Genomic DNA, 20,048 nt, shown 5'->3' with positions numbered 1-20,048 from the left:
TCATTCTATCTATACCCATCAAAATCTTATGCACCTCTATCAAATCTCCCCTCATTCTTCTACGCTCCAGGGAATTAAGTCCCAACCTATTCAATCTCTCTCTGTAACTCAGCTACTCAAGTCCCGGAAAAATCCTTGTGAACCTTCTCTGCACTCTTTCAACATTATTTACATCCTTCCTGTAACTAGGTGACCAAAACTGTACACAATACTCTAAATTCGGCCTCACCAATGCCTTATATAACCTTACCATAACACTCCAACTTTTATACTTGATACTCCAATTTATAAAGGCCAATGTACTCTTTACGACCCTATCTACCTGTGACGTCACTTTTAGGGAATTCTGTACCTGTATTCCCAGATCCCTCTGTTCAACTGCACTCTTCAGAGTCCTACCATTTACCCTGTACGTTCTACTTTGGTTTGTCCTTCCAAAGTGCAATATCTCACACTTGTCTGCGTTAAATTCCATTTGCCATTTTTCAGCCCATTTTTCTAGTTGGTCCAAATCCCTCTGCAAGCTTTGAAAACCTTCCTCACTGTCCACTACACCTCCAATGTTCGTATCATCAGCAAACTTGCTGGTCCAATTTACCACATTATCATCCAGGTCATTGATATAGATGACAAACAACAATGGACCCAACACCGATCCCTGCGGCACACCACTAGTCACAGGCCTCCACTCAGAGAAGCAATCCTCCACAACCACTCTCTGGCTTCTTCCATTGAAAGAAGTTTAACAACACCAGGTTAAAGTCCAACAGGTTTATTTGGTAGCAAAAGCCACACAAGCTTTCGAGGCTCTGAGCCCCTTCTTCAGGTGAGTGGGAATTCTGTTCACAAACAGAACTTATAAAGACACAGACTCAATTTACATGAATAATGGTTGGAATGCGAATACTTACAACTAATCCAGTCTTTAAGAAACAAAACAATGGGAGTGGAGAGAGCATCAAGACAGGCTAAAAAGATGTGTATTGTCTCCAGACAAGACAGCCAGTGAAACTCTGCAGGTCCACGCAACTGTGGGAGTTACAAATAGTGTGACATAAACCCAATATCCCGGTTGAGGCCGTCCTTGTGTGTGCGGAACTTGGCTATCTTCCTTCCATTGAGCCAGTGTCTAATCCAATTTACTACCTCCCCATGTATACCTAGCGACTGAACCTTCCTAACTAACCTCCCATGAGGGACCTTGTCAAAGGCCTTGCTGAAATCCAGGTAGACAACATCCACCACCTTCCCTTCATCCACTTTCCTGGTAACCTCCTCGAAAAACTCTAATAGATTGGTCAAACATGACCTACCACACACAAAGCCATGTTGACTCTCCCTAATAAGTCCCTGTCTATCCAAATATTTGTAGATCCTATCCCTTATCACACCTTCCAATAACTTGCCCACCACCGATGTCAAACTTACTGGCCTATAATTGCACGGATTTCTTTTGGAACCTTTTTTAAACAATGGAACAACATGAGCCACCCTCCAATCATCCGGCACCTCCCCCGTGAATACTGACATTTTAAATATGTCTGCCAGGGCCCCTGCAAGTTCAACACTAGCTTCCCTCAAGGTCTGTGGGAATACCCTGTCTGGTCCTGGGGATTTATCCACTCTGATTTGCCTCAAGACAGCAAGCACCTCCTCCCCTTTAATCTGTAAAGGTTCCATGACCTCCCTACCAGTTTGCCCTATTTCCGTAGACTCCATGCCCGTTTCCTTAGTAAATACGGATGCAAAAAACCCATCTAATATCTTCCCCATTTCTTTCGGTTCCATACATAGCCGACCACTCTGATCTTCAAGAGGACCAATTTTATCCCTCACTATCCTTTTGCTCCTAACGTACCTATAGAAGCTCTTTGGATTTTCCTTCACTCTGTCTGCCAAAGCAACCTCATGTCTTCTTTTCGCCCTCCTGATTTCCCTCTTAAGTAGCTTCTTGCACTTTTTATACTCCTTGAGCATCTGATCTGTTCCTTGCTGCCTGTACATTTCATACAACTCTCTCTCCCTCTTAATCAGTGTTAATAGATTACAATGAATTTGAATGTCATTAGCAGGCTTAACGGTGCTACTTCTACCCTCTCTGATAAGTGCGAGGTGATGCACTTTGGAAGGAGTAACAAGACAAGGGAGTATTTAATGAATGGCAGGACATTAGGAAATTCAGAGGAACAGATGGATCTTGGGGTACTTATTCACAGATCTCTGAAGGCAGCAGAGCAGGTTTTTTTTATTATTTAATTGTGGGACATGGGCGTTGCTGGCTGGCCAGCAATTATTGTCCATCCCTAGGTGCCCTTGAGAAGGTGGTGGTGAGCTGCCTTCTTGAATCGCTGCAGTCCATGTTCTGTGGGTTGACCCACAATGCCGTTAGGGAGGGAATTCCAGGATTTTGGCCCAGCGACTGCAAAGGAATGGCGATATATTTCCAAGTCAGGATGATGAGTGGCTTGGAGGGGAACTGGCAGCTGGTGGTGTCCCAGGTATCTGCTGTCCTTGTCCTTCTAGATGGAAATGGTTGTGGGTTGGAAGGTGCTGTCAAAGGATTTTTGACCTGTTGCTGAAGTGCATCTTGTAGATAGTACACATTGCTGTTACTGAGTGTCGGTGGTGAAGGGAGTGGATGTTTGTGGATGTGGTGCCAATCAAGTGGGCAGCTTTGTCCTGGATGGTGTCAAGCTTCTTGAGTGTTATTTGAGCTGCACCCATCCAGGCAAGTGGGGAGTGTTCCATCCTGACCTGTGCCTTGTAGGCGGTGGATAGGCTTTGGGGAGTCAGGAGGTGAGTTATTCGTTGCAGTATTCCTAGCCTCTGACCTGCTCTTGTACCAACTGTGTTTATTCGGTGAGTCCAGTTGAATTTCTGGTCAAGGGTAACCCCAAGGATGTTGACAGTGGGGGACTCAGTGATGGTTACACCATTGAATGTCAAGGGCTGGTGGTTAGATTGTCTCTTATTGTCAATGTGGTCATTGCCTGGCATTTGTGTGGTGCAAATGTTACTTGCTACTTGTCAGCCCAAGCCTGATATTGTCCAGATCTTGCTGCATTGTGAATAAGATAGTTAAGAAAGCATATGGGGCACTTGCTTTTATCAATTGTGGCACTGAGTATAGGAGCAAAGAGGTAATGTTGGAGCTGTACAGAGTGTTGGTTAGGCTGGAGTACTGTGTGCAGTTCTGGTTACCTCACTATAGGAAGAATGTGATTCACTGGAGGAGATACGGAGGAGATTCACCAGGATGTTCCCTGGGATGGAGCATTTGAGCTATAAGGAGACTGAATAGGGTTGGATTGTTTTCTTTAGAGCAGAGAAGGCTGAGGGGGCATGATTGAGGTGTACAGGATTATGAGGGAAGCAGCTGTTCCTCTTGGTTGAGGGGGTCAATCACGAGGGGCAGAGTTTTGGAGTCAGGGATAGGAAACTCAGAGGGGATTTGAGAAGAAAAGTCACTCAGGGTTGTGAGAATCTGGAATGCACTGCCTGGGACGGTAGTGGAGGCAGGAAAGCTTACAACCTTTAAAAATATCTGGCTAAGCATTTGAAATATCATAACATTAAAGGATATAGGACAAGTGCTGGAAAATAGGGTTAGTGCGACTGTAGCAGTGGTTATTGTCGGCACAGACTCGATGGGCCGAAGGGCTTTTTCTGTGCTGTACAACTTTATGACTCTCCGTATCGTCTCACCCAGCTGGAATGATATCATCCCGGTGCAAATCACAACTAGTGTTCAAAACAGAAATCCAGTTGTGATGACCATGCTGGGATGATGTGGAGATGCCAGCGTTGGACTGGGGTAAACACTGTAAGAAGTCTCACAACACCAGGTTAAAGTCCAACAGGTTTATTTGGTAGCACAAGCCACAAGCTTTCGAAGCGCTGCCCCTTCGTCAGGTGAGTGGGAGTTCTGTTCACAAACAGGGCACATAAAGACACAAACTCAATTTACAAAATAATGATTGGAATGCGAGTCTTTACAGGTAATCAAGTCTTAAAGGTACAGACAATGTGAGTGGAGAGAGTGTTAAGCACAGGTTAAAGAGATGTGTATTGTCTCCAGACAGGACAGTTAGTGAGATTTTGCAAGCCCAGGCAAGTCATTATGGGGGTTACAGATAGTGTGGCATGAACCCAAGATCCCGGTTGAGGCCGTCCTCATGTGTGCGGAACTTGACTATCAGTCTCTGCTCAGCGACTGTCGTAGGTAAAGATACCTCTGAGTCTATTCGTAGGTCAAAATACTTTGGTTTATTTGCACAATTGTGGGAGACCGTCCGATGCCTAACATGGCCTCAGATGTCTCAGCAAATACAGGCTAAACACATACATTTATACCCCACCTTGCACGTACGCAGTTTCCCAGGCTCACAGGTTCCCAGGTGGTTGCACATCTTCCTGTGTGAACCTTGTTGCCTTGGCGTTTTCTTCACGGTTATCCCAAGGCCGTGAATGCTGTTGTTCTCTGTGAGCACAGGTGGGGTATCTTACTAACGTACAAAGTTACAGTCTTCACACAAGCAAGTTAATTGGCATACAACAATTTATATACGTTCGTAGGTACTTGTATCATGTATATCGGTACAGGTTATGATGAATATATAGGCTTCCATTGTTACACAGCAATACATAATTAAAGAATACAAAATGGCGGATTAGCCACATTCTTGAACAGAAAAACATACAACAGCTGTGCTCTTATCTGTTCTGGAAATATGAGCATGAAAACACTCTAACGTAAACATGAGTTCTACAATATTTCTCACACAAGCTCTAAATATCACAGAGGTCACTGTGACACTTCGAGTATTGAAGTTCATTAACCCATTCCCGACTTCAGCGACTCTGCGTTGTCGTGTGTCGTGAAGGCCGCCTTGGAGGACGCTTACCCGAAGATCAGAGGCCGAATGCCCGTGACCGCTGAAGTGTTCCCCAACAGGAAGAGAACACTCTTGCCTGGTGATTGTCAAGCAGTGTTCATTCATCCGTTGTCGTAGCGTCTGCATAATCTCCCCAATGTACCATGCCTCGGGACATCCTTTCCTGCAGCGGATCAGGTAGACAACATTGGCCGAGTTGCAAGAGTATGTACCGTGTACCTGGTGGATTGTGTTCTCACGTGAGATGATGGCATCCGTGTCGATGATCCGGCACGTCTTGCAGAGGTTGCTGTGGCAGGGTTGTGTGGTGTCGTGGTCACTGTTCTCCTGAAGGCTGGGTAGTTTGCTGCGGACAATGGTCTGTTTGAGGTTGTGCGGTTGTTTGAAGGCAAGAAGTGGGGGTGTGGGGATGGCCTTGGCGAGATGTTCGTCTTCATCAATGACATGTTGAAGGCTCCAGAGAAGATGTCATAACTCCTCCGCTCTGGGGAAGTACTGGATGACGAAGGGTACTCTGTCCACCGTGTCCCGTGTTTGTCTTCTGAGGAGGTCGGTGCAGTTTTTCGTTGTGGCATATCAGAACTGTCAATCGATGAGTCGAGCACCATATCCTGTTCTTATGAGGGCATCTTTCAGCGTCTGGAGGTGTCTGTTGCGATCCTCCTCATCCGAGCAGATCCTGTGTATACGGAGGGCTTGTCCGTAGGGGATGGCTTCTTTAACGTGTTTAGGGTGGAAGCTGGAGAAGTGGAGCATCAAAACAACAAAGAACAAAGAACAGTACAGCACAGGAAACAGGCCCTTCGGCCCTCCAAGCCTGTGCCGCTCCTTGGTCCAACTAGACCAATCGTTTGTATCCCTCCATTCCCAGGCTGCTCATGTGACTATCCAGGTAAGTCTTAAACGATGTCAGCGTGCCTGCCTCCACCACCCTACTTGGCAGCGCATTCCAGGCCCCCACCACCCTCTGTGTAAAAAACGTCCTTCTGATGTCTGAATTATACTTCGCCCCTCTCAGCTTGAGCCCGTGACCCCTCGTGATCGTCACCTCCGACCTGGGAAAAAGCTTCCCACTGTTCACCCTATCTATACCCTTCATAATCTTGTATACATCGTGAGGTTATCCGTGGGCTTGCGGTTTAGTGAGGTGCTGAGGTGACCGTCCTTAATGGAGATGCGTGTGTCCAAGAATGCAACCGATTCCGGAGAGTAGTCCATGGTGAGTCTGATGGTGGGATGGAACTTGTTGATGTCATCATAGAGTTGTTTCAGTGATTGTTCACCATGAGTCCAAAGGAAGAAAATGTCATTGATGTATCTAGTGTATAGCATCGATTGAAGGTCCTGTGCGGTGAAGAGGTCTTGTTCGAACCTGTGCATGAAGATGTTGACATATTGAGGTGCGAATTTGGTCCCCATGGCTGTTCCATGTGTCTGGATGAAGAACTGGTTGTTGAAGGTGAAGACATTGTGGTCCAGGATGAAGCGGATGAGTTGTAAAATTGCTTCTGGAAACTGGCAATTGTCAGCGTTGAGTACTGAGGCAGTTGCAGCAATGCCATCATCGTGGGGGATGCTGGTGTAGAGTGCCGAGACATCCATTGTGACAAGGAGTGCTCCTGGTTCAACTGCTCCATGTGTGCTGAGTTTCTGTAGGAAGTCCGTCGTGTCGCGACAAAAGCTGGGGGTTCTTTGTACAATGGGTTTCAGGATGCCCTCAGCATAGCCGGAGAGGTTCTCGCACAGGGTCCCATTGCCCGATACGATGGGACGGCTGGGTGTGTTTGCCTTGTGTATTTTCGGGAGGCAGTAGAGATCTCCAACATGGGGAGTACGTGGGATGCGAGCATGGAGGGTGCTCTGAAGGTCTGGATCAAAGGTCTTGATCAGTCTGTTGAGTTGACGGGTATGTTCTTTGGTCGGATCTGCGGGTAACTGTCTGTAGTGTTCCCCATTGTTCAGTTGTCGGTACACTTCTTTGCAGTAATCCGTTCTGTTCAGTGTGACGATAGCCCCTCCTTTGATCTCTGGTCTTTGGCCTCTGATCTTCGGGTAAGTGTCCTCCAAGGCAGCCTTCACGACACACGACAGTGCAGAATCGCGGAGCAGAGACTGATAGCCAAGTTCCGCACACATGAGGACGGCCTCAACCGGGATCACACTATCTGTAACCCTCATAACGACTTGCCTGGGCTTGCAAAATCTCACTAACTGTCCTGTCTGGAGACAATACACATCTCTTTAACCTGTGCTTAACGCTCTCTCCACTCACATTGTCTGTACATTTAAGACTTGATTACCTGTAAAGACTCGCATTCTAATCATTATTTTGTAAATTGAGTTTGTGACTTTATATGCCCTGTTTGTGAACAGAACTCCCACTTACCTGACGAAGGGGCAGCGCTCCGAACGCTGGTGGATTTTGCTACCAAATAAACCCGTTGGAGTTTAACCTGGTGTCGTGAGACTTCTTACTATGCTGGGATGCACAGGTAAGTATAACCCATAGGTGGTGAGGGACATGCCTGAGCAGTGCCCTAGCCCTGCCCTCTGACAGTTCAAACCTGGTATGGCTGGGCGCTCTGAGCAGCCCCACTGGGGTCTTCCCCTTACGTATTGCTGGGGGGTGATGGCAGGAGTGGACTGAGGGGTGGGTTTGGGGAGGGAGGGGATTTGATACCCGTGAAGGGGGAAGTTGGCCGATACTTGCATGGAGGGAGAAGGGGGGGGAAAAGAGTACCCTAATCCTTGTGTGGGATCTGGGAGCACCCGGAGTCTTGCATGGTTGGTGGGTAGAGAATGTCTCAATGTGTGTGGGGGGTCCTCTGTGTCTGTGGGGGAATGGGGAGGGAAGTTTATTTGACAATGCTCCCCTCTTTAGTTTTTCAGATATACACAGATTTTAAGGTTAAAATGGATTACGAAGTATATCTGACATAGAAATATACTTAGAAACTAGAAGCAGGAGTAGGCCATTCGGCCCTTTGAGCCTGCTCCTCCATACATTTTAATCATGGCTGATTATCGAGTTCAATATCCTGATTCCCCCCTCCCCTTTAGCCCCAAGAGCTACATCTAATTTCTTCTTGAAACCGCACAACGCTTTGGCCTCAACTACTTTCTGTGGGAGTGAATTCCACACATTCACCACTCTCTGGGTGAAGAAATTTCTCCTCACCTCAGTTCTAAAAGGTTTACCCCTTATCCTCCAACGATGATCCCTAGTTTTGGACTCCCCCACCATTGGGAACATTCTTTCTGAATCTACCCTCTCTAACCCTGTTCGAATTTTATACATTTCTATGAGTACCCTCTCACTCCAATGAATATAATCCTAACTGACTTAGTTTCTCCTCATTTGACAGACCTGCCATCCCAGGAATCAGCCTGGTAAACCTTTGCTGCACTCCCTCTATAGCAAGGACATCCTTCCTCAGATAAGGGCACCAAAACGGCACACAATGTTCCAGGTGTGGCCTCCCCAACACCCTATATAATTGCAGCAAAGCATCTCTGTCCCTATACTCATATTCCATTTGCCTTCTTTATTCCTGCTGTACCTGCACGCTTACTTTCAGCGACTGATGCACGAGGACACCAAGGTCTCGCTGAGTATCCACCTCTCTCAATTCACACCCATTTAAGTAATAATCTGTCTTCCTATTATTGCTACCAAAGTGGATAACCTCACATTTATCCACATTATACTGCATCTGCCATGCAGATGCCCACACACTCAGCCTGTCCAAATCACGCTGAAGCATCTCTGCATCCTCCTCACAGCTCACCCTCCCACCCAACTTTGTATCATCTGCAAATTTGGAGATAATACATTCAGTTCCCTCTTCCAAATCATTAATATATAATGTAAACAGTTGGGGTCCTGGCACAGATCCCTGCAGAATCCCACACATTCACCACCCTCTGGGTGAAGACATTTCTCCTCACCTCAGTTTTAAAAGGTTTACCCCTTATCCTCAAACTATAACCCCTAGTTCTGGACTCCCCCACCATTGGGAACATTCTTTCTGAATCTACCCTGTCTAATCCAGTTAGAATTTTATAAGTTTCTATGAGATCCCCTCTCACTCTTCTAAACTCCAATGAATATAACCTTAATCCAGTCTCTTCTCATATGACAGTCCTGCCATTCTCGGAATCAACCTGGTAAACCTTAGAATCATAGAATAGAAAAATCATAGAATCTCCACAGTGCAAAAGAAGATAATTTGGCCCATCGAGTCTACACCGACTCTCCAACAGAGGATCCCACCTAGGCCTTTTCTGTAAACCGGTATTTAGAATCATAGAATCATAGAATACAGTGCAGAAAGAGGCCATTCGGTCCATCGAGTCTCACCGACGACAATTCCACCCAGGCCCTATCCCCATAACCCCTTGTATTTACCCCACTAATCCCTCTAACCTATGCAGCCCGGGACACTAAGGGGCAATTTAGCATGGCCAATCAACCTAACCCACACATCTTTGCACTGTGGGAGAAAACTGGAGCATCTGGAGGAAACCCACGCAGACACGGGGAGAATGTGCAAACTCCACACAGGCAGTGACTCAAGCCGGGAATCAAACCCGGGTGTGTGGAAAACACTGCCAGGGGTGGTGGTTGTGGTGGCAGATACGATAGGGCATTTAAGGGGCTTTTAGATAACCATATGAAGATCCAAGAAATAGAGGGATGTGGACCAAGGGCTCACAGATGGTATTAGTTTAATTTGGCGTCATGTTCTGTACAACATCTTGGGATGAAGGGCCTGTTCTCGTGCTGTACTGTTCTATGTTCGATGAAATTATAGTTTCTTTTTTAATGTCTTCACTAATGTTTTTTCTTAATTCAAAAACATGATCATAGATTTTGTATTTAGAATTTAGTCTTGAACTCTGAACAAAAAGCAGGGCAGGGGTTTTCCAGCCACTCCTGTTGACAGGATCATCTGATCCCATCGAAGCCAGGAGACATTAAAGTGGCTTGTTGTATCCACTGTGGTGAGTTCCAATGGAAAATCTTAGCCAAGCTCTTTCATTTCCCCATTGCCACTGCTAGCACGCAGCCAACTAATTGTCTTTCCATGTCTAGCAGTTTCTGCTGGAAGGAAACCTGGGGAATCATTTCAGAAATCTTGTTCAGATGAAGTTATTAAACTTTTCTTCAAACAAAAACACAAGTACTCAAGAATGAAAAAAAACTGAAGAATAGTTGGACCTTTATCAGTTGGATAAGTTGAATAATTGGACCTTATCTGGATAGTCAGAAGCTTTTTCCCAGGGTGGAAGAGTCAATGACTAGGGGGCACAGGTTTAAGGGGCAAGGTTTAAAGGAGATGTACGAGGCAGATTTTTTACACAGAGAGTGGTGGGTGCCTGGAACTCGTTGCCGGGGGAGGTAGTGGAAGCGGATACGGTAGTGACTTTTAAGGGGCGTCTTGACAAATACATGAATAGGATGGGAATAGAGGGATATGGTCCCCAGAAGGATAGGGGGTTTTAGTTCAGTCAGACAGCATGGTCGGTGCGGGCTTGGAGGGCCGAAGGGCCTGTTCCTGTGCTGTAATTTTCTTTGTTCTTTGTTCTTTGCTGCAAAAACAGAAAATGCTCGAAAATCTCAGCAGGTCTGATAGCATCTGTGAAGAGAGAATAGAGCCAACGTTTTGAGTCTGGATGACCCTTCATCAAAGTTCTCAGAGACCTTTGCAGCATTTGATTTGTCGTAATCATTGAGGTTTACAGGATGGAAACAGGTCCTTCGGCCCAACTTGTCCATGCCGCCCAGTTTTTACCACTAAGCTAGTCCCAATTGTCTGCATTTGGCCCATATTCCTCTATACCCATCGTACCCATGTAACTGTCTAAACACATTTTAAAAGATAAAATTGTACCCACCTCTTCTGCTGCCTCTGGCAGCTCGTTCCAGACACTCACCACCTCTGAGTTAAAAAACTGCCCCTCTGGACCCTTTTGTATCTCTCCCCTCTCACCTTAAACCCATGCCCTCTAGTTTTAGACTCCCCTACCTTTGGGAAAAGATGTTGACTATCTACCTCATCTATGCCCCTTATTTTATAAACCTCTATAAGATCACCCCTCAGCCTCCTACGCTCCAGGGAAAAAAGTCCCAGTCTATCCAGCCTCTCCTTATAACTCAAAGCATCAAGTCCTGATAACATCCTAGTAAATATTTTCTGCACTCTTTCTGGTTTAATAATACCCTCTCTAGTCGAGCCAACCACATACTGAATGAAAAATTCCTCCTGAACAGACTCAACAGATTTCTCTCAATCCAAGCTCCTAATTGCTGTCCCAGTCAATAGAATATAGAACATAGAACAGTACAGCACAGAACAGGCCCTTCGGCCCACGATGTTGTGCCGAGCTTTATCTGAAACCAAGATCAAGCTATCCCACTCCCTATCATCCTGGTGTGCTCCATGTGCCTATCCAATAACCACTTAAATGTTCCTAAAGTGTCTGACTCCACTATCACTGCAGGCAGTCCATTCCACACCCCAACCACTCTGCGTAAAGAACCTACCTCTGATATCCTTCCTGTATCTCCCACCACGAACCCTATAGTTATGCCCCCTTGTAATAGCTCCATCCACCCGAGGAAATAGCCTTTGAACGTTCACTCTATCTATCCCCTTCATCATTTTATAAACCTCTATTAAGTCTCCCCTCAGCCTCCTCCGCTCCAGAGAGAACAGCCCTAGCTCCCGCAACCTTTCCTCATAAGACCTACCCTCCAAACCAGGCAGCATCCTGATAAATCTCCTCTGCACTCTTTCCAGCGCTTCCACATCCTTCTTATAGTGAGGTGACCAGAACTGCACACAATATTCCAAATGTGGTTCACCAAGGTCCTGTACAGTTGCAGCATAACCCCACGGCTCTTAAACTCCAACCCCCTGTTAATAAAAGCTAACACACTATAGGCCTTCTTCACAGCTCTATCCACTTGAGTGGCAACCTTTAGAGATCTGTGGATATGGACCCCAAGATCTCTCTGTTCCTCCACAGTCTTCAGAACCCTACCTTTGACCCTGTAATCCACATTTAAATTAGTCCTACCAAAATGAATCACCTCACATTTATCAGGGTTAAACTCCATTTGCCATTTTTCAGCCCAGCTTTGCATCCTATCTATGTCTCTTTGCAGCCTACAATATCCCTCCACCTCATCCACTACTCCACCAATCTTGGTGTCATCAGCAAATTTACTGATCCACCCTTCAGCCCCCTCCTCTAAGTCATTAATAAAAATCACAAAGAGCAGAGGACCAAGCACTGATTCCTGCGGCACTCCGCTAGCAACCTGCCTCCAATCCAAAAATTTTCCATCAGCCACCACCCTCAATGTTGGGAAAGTTGAAGTCCCTTACTATCACCGCCCTATTTTTCTTGGAGCTATCTGTAATTTCCTCACATATTTGCTCCTCAGTTTTCCGCTGGCTATTTGATGGCTTGTAGTACAATCCTATCAAAGTGATCTCCCTCCTTATTTTTAAGTTCTAACCATATAGACACAGTGGGCAAACCCTCGGATATATAGGACAGATGTTAGAGGTAGGTTCTTTACTCAGAGAGTAGTAAGGGCGTGGAATGCCCTGCCTGCAGCAGTAGTGGACTCGTCAACATTAAGAGCATTCAAATGGTTATTGGATAAACATATGGATGATATTGGAATAGTGTAGATTAGAGGGGCTTTAGATTGGTTCCACTGGTCAGCGCAACATCGAGGGCCGAAGGGCCTGTACTGCGCTGTAATGTTCTATGTTCTATATCCCCTCTCAGTACTGCCATGATGTTCTCCCTAATCAAAAACGCAACTCCCCCTCCTCTCTTACCTCCTGTTCTATCTTTTCTATAGCATCTGTACCCTGGAAAATTGAGCTGCCAGTGCTACCCCTCCCTTAGCCATGTTTCAGTAATTGCTATAATATCCCAGTTTCATGTACCCATCTATGCCCCGAATTCATCTACTTGCCCATCAGGCCTCTTGCATTGAAATAAATGCAGCTTTAATCGAAACTTCCCTTGTTCTCTGCCCTGCTTTCTCAGACTATCTGTCCGGTCATGTTTTGTACACTCTCCCTGTTTTATTTCTCTTAACCTCACTGGACCCATTCACTAAGTTCTCCACAGTCTCTGTACTCTGTACTAAAGAATAAAGAAAAGTACAGCACAGAAACGGGCCCTTCAGCTCTCCCATGCCTGTGCCGATCATAATGCCTGCTTAAACTAAAACCGAAATCGTATGCACTTACGGAGTCCGGATCCGTCCATTCCCGTATTCATCTAGTTGCCCCTTAAATGCCTGCCCCCACCACCTCCCCAGACAGTGCGTTCCAGACATTCACCACCCTCTGTGTAAAAAACTTGCCTCACACATCTCCTCTAAACTTTTCCCCATGCACCTTAAACCTATGTCCCCTAGTACTTGACCTTTCTACCCAAGGAAAGAGCATCTGATTATCCACTCTGTCCATGCCACTCATAATCTTGTAAATCTCTACCAGGTCACCCCCCAACCTCCGTCATTCCAGTGAGAACAAACCGAGTTTATCCAACCTCTCCTCATAACTAATACCCTCCAGACCAGACAACATCCTGGTAAACCTCTTCGGTACCCTCTTCAAAGCATCCACATCCTTCTGGTAGTGTGGCGACCAGAATTGTACACAATATTCTAAATGAGGCCTAACTAAGATTCTGTACAGCTGCAGCATAACCTGCCAATTTTTACACTCAATGCCCTGACCGATGAAGGCAAGCATGCCGTATGCTTTCTTGACCAACTTATCCACCTGCGTTGCCACTTTCAGTGATCGGTGGACATATACACCCAGATCTCTCTGCCTGTCAATACTCCTAAGGGTTCTGCCATTTACTGTATAATTCCTACATGCTTGGGACCTTCCAAATGCATTATCTGTACTGTGGCCCTTTTTGACATTTGTCTTTGGTTTCTCTGCCTTTCACCTTTCTAATTTTTGCCTTTCATTTCTGTCCCCATTTTACTTCCCTCTGACTTCCTGCATTGGTTCCCATCCCCCTGCCATATTAGTTTAAACCCTCCCCAACAGCACCAGCAAACACTCCCAAAGAACAAAGAACAAAGAAAATTACAGCACAGGAACAGGCCCTTTGGCCCTCCAAGCCTGCACCGACCATTGTACTTGTTTGAACTAAAACCCCCTATCCTTCCGGGAACCATATCCCTCTATTCCCATCCTACTCATGGATTTGTCAAAACGCCCCTTAAAATTCACTATTGTGTCTGCTTCCACTACCTCCCCCGGCAGTGAGTTCTAGGCACCCACCACCCTCTGTGTAAAAACTTGCCTCGCACATCTCCTTTAAGCCTTGCCCCTTGCACCTTAGACTTATGCAACCTAGTAATTGATTCTTCCACCCTGGTTAAAAAGTTTCTGACTATCCACTTTGTCCATGCCCCTCATAATCTTGTAGACTTCTATCAGGTTGCCCCTCAACCCCCGTCGGTCCAGTGAGAACAAATCAAGTTTCTCCAACCTCTTCTCATAGCTAATGCCCTCCATACCTGGCAACAACCTGGTTAATCTTTTCTGTACCCTCTCCAAAGCTTGACTACCTTTTCCACCTGCAATGTCACTTTCCGTGGCCTGTGTGCATGTACACCCAGATCCCTCTGCCTATCTGCCAATCCCTCTGCCAATGTCCCCCTAGGACATTGGTTCCAGTTCTGCCCAGGTGCAGACCGTCCGATTTGTACTGGTCCCACCTCCCCCAGAACTGTTTCCAATGTCCCAGGAGTTTGAATCCCTCCCTCTTGCACCATCTCTCAAGCCAGGTATTCATCTTAGCTATCCTGACATTCCTACTCTGACTAGTATGTGGCACTGATAGCATCCTGAGATTACTACCTTTGAGGTCTTTCTTTTTAGTTTAACTCCTAACTCCCTATACTCAGCTTGTAGGACGTCATCCCATTTTTTACCTATATCATTGGTGCCTATATGTACCACGACAGCTGGCTGTTCACCCTCCCCCTCCAGAATGCCCTGCAGCCGCTCCGAGACATCCTTGACCCTTGCACGAGGGAGACAACACACCACCCTGGAGTCTCGTTTGCATCCGCAGAAACGGCTGCCTATTTCCCTTATAATTGAACCCCCTATCACGATAGCTCTGCCTCTCTTTTTCCTGCCCTCCTGTGCAGCAGAGCCAGCCACGGTGCCATGAACCTGGCTGCTGCACCTTCCCCGAGTGAGCCAACTCCCCCAACAGTATCCAAAACGGTATATCTGTTTTGGAGGGATATGACCGCAGGGGACCCCTGCACTGCCTTCCTATTCTTCCTCTGTCTGGTGGTCACCCATTCCCTATCGCCCTCAGTAATTTTTATCTGCGGTGTGACCAACTCACTAAACGTGCAATCCACGACTTCCTCAGCATCGTGGATGCTCCAAAGTGAATCCATCTGCAGCTCCAGAGCCGTCAAGCGGTCTAACAGGAGCTGCAGTTGGGCACACTTCTTGCACGTGAAGGAGACAGGGACACCGGAAGGGTCTCTGAATTCCCACATCGCACAAGAGGAGCACAACACGGGTCTGGGATCTCCTGCCATGACTTAACCCTTAAGTTAACTTACAACAACTACAATGCCAAGAGAAAAAAGAAAAACTTTTTACCAGTCATCAATCACCTACCTGCTGGCTGTGATGTCACGGTTCGATTTCTTTCTACCTCTCACTTGCCCTCAAGTCTCCCTCGCAGGTCCACCTTTCCACTTCTCCCAAAGATGAGCACCACTTTCCCCTCAGCATCGAATTCCCACTCAACTCCAAATTCCCGATACCCTCACTCAGGCTGAAATTTCACTCTGGCTGACTGGTCCTGTGCAAGCTCACTCATTTGTGTTTTTAAAAAACTTCAGTATAGTAAGTTGAAAGAAAACAGACACGTATTAGTTCTCTTCAAAGTCATGCATTGTCCTCTTTTAATTTTATATTACAATTACTTCGTAAAATTATGGTGTTTTGGGAATCGGGAAAGTTGAATTGATTGAAGTGTTGAAGTTCCTACAGGAACTGCTGATAGACAAAACTGAGGTGATGCAATGTACACTGGCAAGAACAAACAATTACTTAACATTTGTTTATTTGTGTCACGAGTAGACTTACATTAACACTGCAATGAAGATACTGTGAAATTCCCCGAGTTGCCACACTCTGGCGCCTGTTCGGGTACACTGAGGGAGAATTTAGCTTGACCAATGTGCCTAACCAGCACGTCTTTCGGACTGTGGGAGGAAACCGGAGCACCCGGAGGAAACCCGCGCAGACACTAGGAGAACATGCAGACACCCAAGCCGGGAATCGAACCTGGCTCCCTGGCGCTGTGAGGCAGCACTGCTAACCACTGTGCCACCATGTAGGGCAGTATCCATAATTAATGTGATCACAGGAGCTTGACGTCTGTGGTGGGGAAGTTGTTGGAGAAGATTCTTAGAGATAGGATGTATGCGCATTTAGAAAGGAATAAACTCATTAACGATAGTCAGCATGGTTTTGTGAGAGGGAGGTCATGCCTCACTAACCTGGTGGAGTTTTTTGAAGAAGTGACCAGAATGGTTGACGAGGGAAGGGCCGTGGATGTCGTCTATATGGACTTTAGTAAAGCGTTTGACAAAGTCCCTCATGGTAGGCTGGTGCAAAAGGTTGGATCTCATGGGATAAAGGGGGAGGTGGCTAGATGGGTGGAGAACTGGCTTGGTCACAGAAGACAGAGGGTGGTAGTGGAAGGGTCTTTTTCCAGCTGGAGGCCTATGACTAGTGGTGTTCCGCAGGGCTCTGTATTGGGACCTCTGCTGTTTGTGATTTATATAAACGATCTGGAAGAAGGTGTAACTGGGGTGATCAGTAAGTTTGCGGATGACACGAAAATGGCTGGACTTGCAGATAGTGAGGAACATTGTCAGAAGCTACAGAAGGATATAGATAGGCTGGAAATTTGGGCAAAGAAATGGCAGATGGAGTTCAATCCTGATAAATGCGAAGTGATGCATTTTGGTAGAAATAATGTAGGGAGGAGCTATACGATAAATGGCAGAACCATAAAGGGTGTAAGTACACAGAGGGACCTGGATGTGCAAGTCCACAGATCCCTGAAGGTGACGTCACAGGTGGAGAAGGTGGCGAAGAAGGCATATGGCATGCTTGCCTTTATAGGACAGGGCATAGAGTATAAAAGTTGGGGTCTGATGTTGCAGTTGTATAGAACGTTGGTTCGGCCGCATTTGGAATACTGCGTCCAGTTCTGGTCGTCACACTACCAGAAGGACGTGGAGGCTTTGGAGAGAGTACAGAGGAGGTTTACCAGGATGTTGTCTGGTATGGAGGGGCTTAGTTATGAGGAGAGATTGGGTAAACTGGGGTTGTTCTCCCTGGAAAGACGGAGGATGAGGGGCGACTTAATAGAGATGTATAAAATTATGAAAGGCATAGACAGGGTGAACGGTGGGAAGCTTTTCCCCAGGTCCGTGGTGACGTTCACGAGGGGTCATAGGTTCAAGGTGAAGGGGGGGAGGTTTAACACAGATATCAGAAGGACATATTTTACACAGAGGGTGGTGGGGGCCTGGAATGCGCTGCCAGGCAAGGTGGTGGAGGCGGACACACTGGGAACGTTTAAGACTTATTTAGATAGCCACATGAACGGAGTGGGAATGGAGGGATACAAAAGAATGGTCTAGTTTGGACCAGGGAGCGGCACGGGCTTGGAGGGCCGAAGGGCCTATTCCTGTGCTGTATTGTTGTCTGTTCTTTGTTCAGGAAGGTGGCATCATGTGCAACAAGAATGTAAATGAAGTAGGATCTCTAATCTATAACATCATTGATGGTTAAATAACATTCAATAAGTACGTGCCATGATATTTTTAACTTAAAGTTTATTTCTTAAGTTCATATTGTGCAATGCTTGTCCTTTTGCTGCAGATTCCTGCTCTTGGATTGTGCTGCTGTGAAGAAGTCAAAGAGACAAAGAAGTGGCAAATGATTGAACCCCCAGTCAGGACACTGACTCATGGACCCAACCCAGCATTTAGCTGGAAAGAAACCATACTGCAAATTTAAGGACGTTACATTGAATGCATAGTTTCTTACAACTGAACTAATCTTAACATGCAACTCAGTGAAGGCAGTGGTTAAATATCTGAAGTCTAACTTAGTATAACACTGAATGAATGAACATAAGAGCGTAACAGGGGTAGACCATTGGCCCCTCGAACATGCCCTTCCATTCAATACAATCATGGCTAACCTTTGACCTCAACTCCACTTTCCCACTCGCTCCCCATATCTCCTGATTGCCCCTAGAATCCAAAATTCTACTTTTGAATATACTCATTGACTGAGCATCTACACCCCACTGGAGTAGAGAACTCCAAAGATTCATAACCCTTTGAATGAAGAAATTACTCATCTCATTCAAAAGTAACCAATACCTTTTCCTGAGGTTATTCCCCTGAGTTTAAGACTCTTCATCCAGAGCAAATAACCTTTTTCAGACCTCCGGTGAATCTCATAGAATTCAAATAAATTAACTCTTAGTCTTCTGAACTACAGAGCCTAAAGCTCCCTTCTACTGATCTCTGATCATAGGACAAATTCACATCCCAGGGGAGGCAGTGGTGTAGTGATATTGTCAATAGCTTAAGATGTAAAGCAGACAACGGCGGTGTATTTCTTAAACATGCACAGGATCAACACTGTCCCACTTGTTCTTCAATCTGAGCATCCAGACCCGGGCAACAGAAATAACTATATGCTAATTCCTTCATCTGGACTATACCACAATGTCCTTCATGTCGTTGTTCAAGAACTCTTCCGCGCAGTCGAAGAGGAATGATCACTCGCATTCCCCAAAACAGACACCCACCTTGAACGGTCAATTCAAGCTTTCTTGACACATATGGTTTCAAATCAGGATGTGGATGATGCGTTCCAGCTATCGTTCCTTTCAATACCATATCCACCACCTTCCCCATCACAGGGTCATTTCTGGTAAGTCTCTGAATTTGAGAGGTCACAACAAACGATCTACCAGTGAAAAATAAAGAATATTAGCAAAACTAGTTAATGGCATCTGTTCAGTAGGTAAAGGTAAGCATGATAATTCATCAGCATTAGCATGACACTCTGATTGACAATACTTTATAACATAGGAGTGTGTAAATAAGATTAGTGACCATTTTTGCAATTGACTAGGGCCTCACAGCCTCTATGTGGCCCAAAATAGTAAAGGGTCAATAATCAGTTAATAATGCGAAATGACAGCCATATAAATAATGATGAAACTTTTATATGCCAAAAATTATTTTCAATGCTTTGGTTTCTAGCTGAGCATAATTGATTCAGCACTAGTCAGAGTAGATGAAGCAAAAGCTATTGGTTATTCTCCTGAAGGCATGAAATGTGAAACTGCTCCATAAGGCGAAGCATCGCAAGCAAGTAGTAAATGTGGTTTTGGATTAAAATTAACCAATACTTCAGATTTACAAAGAACAAAGAACAATACAGGAACAGGCCCTTCGGCCCTCCAAGCCCAAGCATCTTTGACATCCATGTATGCTTTCTCACATTGTTGTCCCGTCCCATGACTGTTTCACACAGAGTAAATTATCATAGAATCATAGAATCCCTTCAGTGCAGAAGCAAGCTATTCAACCCATTGAATCGGCACCGACAACAATCCTACCTAGGCCTTATCCTTGTAACCCCACATATTTACCCCGCTAATCCCTCTAACCTACGCATCCCGGGACAATAAGGGGCAATTTAGCATGGCCAATCCACCTAATCCGCATCTTTTGGAGTGTGGGAGGTAACCAGAGCATCCGGAGGAAACCCACGCAAACACGGGCAGAACATGCAAACTCCACATAGACAGTGACCCAAGCCAGGAATTGAACCTAGGTCACTGGAGCTGTGAGGCAGCAGCGCTAACCACTGTGCTGTGTAATGGTTTCAATAATGTAGCTGTTCGGAACAAATTTTCCATAATAATTTACTAATCCTAGAAAGGATCTCCATTGCATCACATTCATTGGATGTGGTGCTTCTAAAATAGCTTCCATCTTTTTAGATGCTTTTAGTAGAC

General features: G+C 45.9%; 1 protein-coding gene across 1 annotated transcript in view; it reads left to right on the top strand.

Annotated features, from left to right (window-relative positions):
• The window catches only part of LOC144506217 (ubiquitin-associated and SH3 domain-containing protein A-like), a 218,525-nt gene extending 199,509 nt beyond the window's left edge, over positions 1 to 19,016 (top strand). Inside the window, exon 14 of the mRNA XM_078232078.1 lies at positions 17,885 to 19,016. Within this exon, the coding sequence (XP_078088204.1) occupies positions 17,885 to 18,022 (138 nt within the window). The 3' untranslated portion in view covers positions 18,023 to 19,016. The remainder of the gene's footprint in view (positions 1 to 17,884) is intronic.
• Positions 19,017 to 20,048: the final 1,032 nt, after the last annotated feature.

Source organism: Mustelus asterias, chromosome 17 (genome assembly GCF_964213995.1).
Source record: "Mustelus asterias chromosome 17, sMusAst1.hap1.1, whole genome shotgun sequence".
Lineage (NCBI taxonomy): Eukaryota > Metazoa > Chordata > Chondrichthyes > Carcharhiniformes > Triakidae > Mustelus > Mustelus asterias.
This window is presented reverse-complemented; position numbering and strand designations above follow the sequence as displayed.